Genomic DNA, 3,865 nt, shown 5'->3' on the forward strand with positions numbered 1-3,865 from the left:
ATTTTTCCCCCACCCCTTCATAAAGTCATGAATTGCCCACTACCCAGAAGTGAACTGCGCAAATCCAAATCCTGGTCCGTAATCCACCATTCTGCATTCCTGAATACGCGAATTGGGGCCAGGTTGGGTTCAAGTTATCAAAAGTTTTTTCGTTCTGGGGGTTGAGTTATTCGTTTACCTATGAGTAGCACGGAATACCCAGGGTAACCAAAAAAATTAAGGTATAATAACGTGTTGCTTCCCCAATTTTATTGTTTCGGTTTGGTAATCCAGTAGCTAGCCGTTGGCGAGAACTCAGCTGCTTCTTATCCATCCTACGGTGAATGGGGAAGAACGCGACCTAGCCTGATACTCTCTAAAAGGAAAAAGCGGAAATTAAAACAATAATGATGTAAAAACTTGTATTTGCGAAGTATACTTCCCAAGTATATACTTTTGATAGTCAAACCCAAGGGAGGGGTGATATCGGAGATAGTAGTGTTCTCTGCTAGCAATTAGGAGTTACCACCACCTCCTGCGCCAGAGGGGCCTGCTGTAGCTTCACTAAGGAGTTTCTGACGGAGGACTGTTCGGCATGCTGTCAGATGTGTGTTACTTGTGGAAAGAGAGTGGCCCCCCAAACAAAAATATATAAATATATACTCACCGTCCTCAATAACGCGTAGATTTTGGCTCTTCGCTTGAACGACCTTCTCCAACTCTCGTAAGTTCGTACCTAGCTCGCCAACCTTGCCATTGTAGAATTCGATTGCCTTCGAGGTCGTCTACATCAGGAGCAAGCAGTTAGTTTATTGTTGGACTGCAGCGAAGAGCTTTGCCCGAATCAATCGTCTCATCTTCACTTCACCTGGTAAACGCAAGGTAGAGTAAAATAAATATCAACAAGAGAAAAAGAGAAAAAGGAAAAAGGAGCACAACCTTCTCCACAAAAAACCCCGTCCCAACATCTACAATCACATTTTTCCTATCCGCTAATCTCCCCTTAACATACAACGAGTTGGTCAAGGGAACCAAAATTTCATCGCTCTTTTCCGCAGAAACGCTTTTATTGCCCCCGCTGTAGCCCGCACCGCTAGGGGCTGCTACACCATCGTTTATCGAGCGGATGCAATCGCGGAACTTCGACTGTGCGTTTCGTAACTTTGCGTGGGAGCTTGTGAGATGTTCTAGCTCTGAGCTTAGGCGGGCTTGGAGGGCGCGGAGTTGTGGTGCAGAGAGGGCTGCAAGGTCGACTATAAAGGTTATTGGTTTCGAGTTAGCTGGCTAGAATTTGAAAAGGACTAAGGGCAATATTCATATATATATTGTTTGGTAAATAACATTTTTCTGGAGGGAAGGGCTTTTGAATGGGGAATTGGGCACAATGTGATTTTTGGGCTTGGACGAACTTGCTCCAGGAGGGGTTTCGCTGGACTCTTGCTCTGCGGAATGGTTTTGTGAGGACATCGTTCTTCGCTTGTTTTGGTAGACGGTATAGGAGGAGCAAGACACAAGCAGGAAAGATAGTCGATTAATTGTTTTTGGCGATATATGGTGGTTGGGTACGAGTATGTGTTGCAGACGTGGTAGTTATTACTAGTATTTATGATTTTGCAAAGTTGCTAGTTGGGGAGAGGTTGACATCACCAAATCTATCAACAGGGAGCTATGGAGAGGAAGAATCAACAAGACCTTATTTACACACACGAATCGATGAGTGCTCATGGCTTCTGTACGACATAATGTCAGATTCATTTTGTAGGGATAAAGTCTTATTGAGATAATTTCAATTGTTGAGGAAAGCCATGTTAATATTGGGGTATAAATAAATACATGATAAATTCAACTTTTCTGTGTCTCCCGAACAAACCCGATATATATAATACATTTTAATGAAATATCATAAAGGAACACTAGAGTCTATTAAGTAGCGATGTAGTGAGTGGATGCAAATCTGGCAGCGATACCGTTTCCCGGAGATTGTTTAGTCGATGACACTGAACTTCCAGTTTGTTCTCCATCCTCCAGGACTTCCCAACGACGATTATTACAGGATACCCTATTAAATCGGCATCTCTGAGTTTCCATGCAAGATTCTTGTCTCTATCGTCAATTATCGCATCAACGGCATCGATATTTATTCGACTGATAGCGTCATAAACCTTTTCAGCTTCCTCCTCCAGGCCTTTATCCGGGATGATCATGGCCTCGAAGGGAGCAATTGCCCTTGGCCAGTTAAGCCCTTTGGAGTTGGCCAGGCTGTCCGCAATAGCGGATATCATGCGTGAAACACCAATGCCATGACATCCCATTTGAAGGGGAACAGAGAAAGTACTGTTGTCGTTTGCTTTAGAGTCGTTGCTTAGCAATGTTGAAGGTACAGCCACAGAAGCGTTAAGCACTTTGCTATATCGAGTTCCAAGATGGAATGTATGCGCAAGCTCAATAGCAGTGTGGGTTTGTACCGCTTGTTCACCGCATCTGGAACATTGGTCTCCAGCCGCAGCACTTATGCAGTCGAGTTTTGCACCGGTACCAGGGTATTGGTGTAGGGATGAGAACCGCACATTCAGCTGCTCCAAAACTTCTCTGTTCTGCCCAGATGGGAGAGGAGGGTGATTGTAAACACGTACGCGATGGTCATAAATATCTAAAATCGTAGGACGATTTGGCCGAGTGCCAGGTGGGGTTTTCTCCTCTCTGGCTATACTTTGCCATTTTGCTAACGGACTAGTCACGCTGGTATCGAGATCTACCCCCGCTGAGCAGGCAATTGCCCTCACAGCATGTGAATTGATCTGCCGCTCAACTGGCTCTGAGCAGCCGCCACGTATCAGATACTTCGGATAGAATACTCTCACAAGAGTATTTCCATCCTTCGAGATACTCATCCACATGCCAGTTGAAATCGCTGGTGCTTGTTGCTCCCCGAACCCGACAGATTTACCATCTTGAATGGGATCCGAGGGCGGTCTAATGTCTTGGTATGCTTTTCCGTCCGAAAGCTCTTCATTGTATACATAGCGACAGTTTGAACAGCTAATGATGGTGTCCTCGCCCTTAGGATTTGGGAGATGGAATTCATGACTTAAACTTCCTCCCATGTTACCAGAGTCTGCAGTAGCAATAATGTAAGGTATCCTAAGCTCATCGAATAGTCGTACGTATGTCTCTTTGACTGCATTGTAAGTCTTTATTGCCATCTCGGCATTGTAGTCGAAAGTGTAAAGGTCTTTCATGATAAATTCTCTACCTCGAAGTAACCCCTGTCGGGGTCTTGGCTCATCTCGATACTTCCTACCTACCAATTAAACAAATATAGATTAGTAGCAGGTGATAATCCAACATTGGGAATACTCACTTATCTGGTACACTCGTAATGGAAGGTCCTTATAGGAGTTCATAACACCCGCAACAAGTGAAGTAATTTCTTCCTCGTGGGTTGGAGCAAGAAGAAACCTGGCCTTTTTTCTATCTTGAAATTTAAAAAACTAACGTCGAAATTTTTCAGTCAAGTATCCAGAAGTAGCTTTAAGTATCATATAATACCTCAGAATCTTTTTTCAGTCGACCCGATTTTTCCCATAAGGCTTGGGAAGATATAGAGGAGAGAGACAACTTTGAAGCGCCTTTTTATAGACGTAAACAAACGAACTATCATTTATTGAACAAGTTGGATATCTCACCAAGCGTGCGCATGTGTTTATCCACCAGACGCTCCAGTTTCTCCTGAACCCGAAGTCCAAGGGGAAGCATATGAAATACCCCGGAATAAGCCTATCAAGGGGTAAGTGAAGGAAAACCGCAACTCAGAGGCACTGAATTTCACCTGGCCGGAGAAAGCCACCCTGACCACAAATCACTTGTATCTGGAAAAGAATGCTTA

General features: G+C 44.2%; 2 protein-coding genes across 2 annotated transcripts; both read right to left on the reverse strand.

Annotated features, from left to right (window-relative positions):
* Positions 1 to 494: 494 nt before the first annotated feature.
* Positions 495 to 1,446, reverse strand: HCAG_01735 (predicted protein; the record flags this gene model as incomplete). The annotated part of the gene is made up of 4 exons (XM_001544638.1): positions 495 to 565; positions 647 to 764; positions 919 to 1,232; positions 1,389 to 1,446. The coding sequence occupies 4 exons, from the start codon at positions 1,444 to 1,446 to the stop codon at positions 495 to 497; spliced, it is 561 nt and encodes a 186-aa protein (XP_001544688.1).
* A 446-nt stretch (positions 1,447 to 1,892) lies between these two features.
* On the reverse strand, positions 1,893 to 3,735 carry HCAG_01736 (predicted protein; the record flags this gene model as incomplete). Its single annotated transcript, XM_001544639.1, has 3 exons — positions 1,893 to 3,280; positions 3,341 to 3,454; positions 3,666 to 3,735. The coding sequence occupies 3 exons, from the start codon at positions 3,733 to 3,735 to the stop codon at positions 1,893 to 1,895; spliced, it is 1,572 nt and encodes a 523-aa protein (XP_001544689.1).
* Between the last annotated feature and the right edge of the window lie 130 nt (positions 3,736 to 3,865).

The sequence above is a fragment of the Histoplasma capsulatum genome, genomic scaffold (assembly GCF_000149585.1).
Source record: "Histoplasma capsulatum NAm1 scaffold_1 genomic scaffold, whole genome shotgun sequence".
In the NCBI taxonomy this organism is placed as follows: Eukaryota; Fungi; Ascomycota; class Eurotiomycetes; order Onygenales; family Ajellomycetaceae; genus Histoplasma; species Histoplasma mississippiense.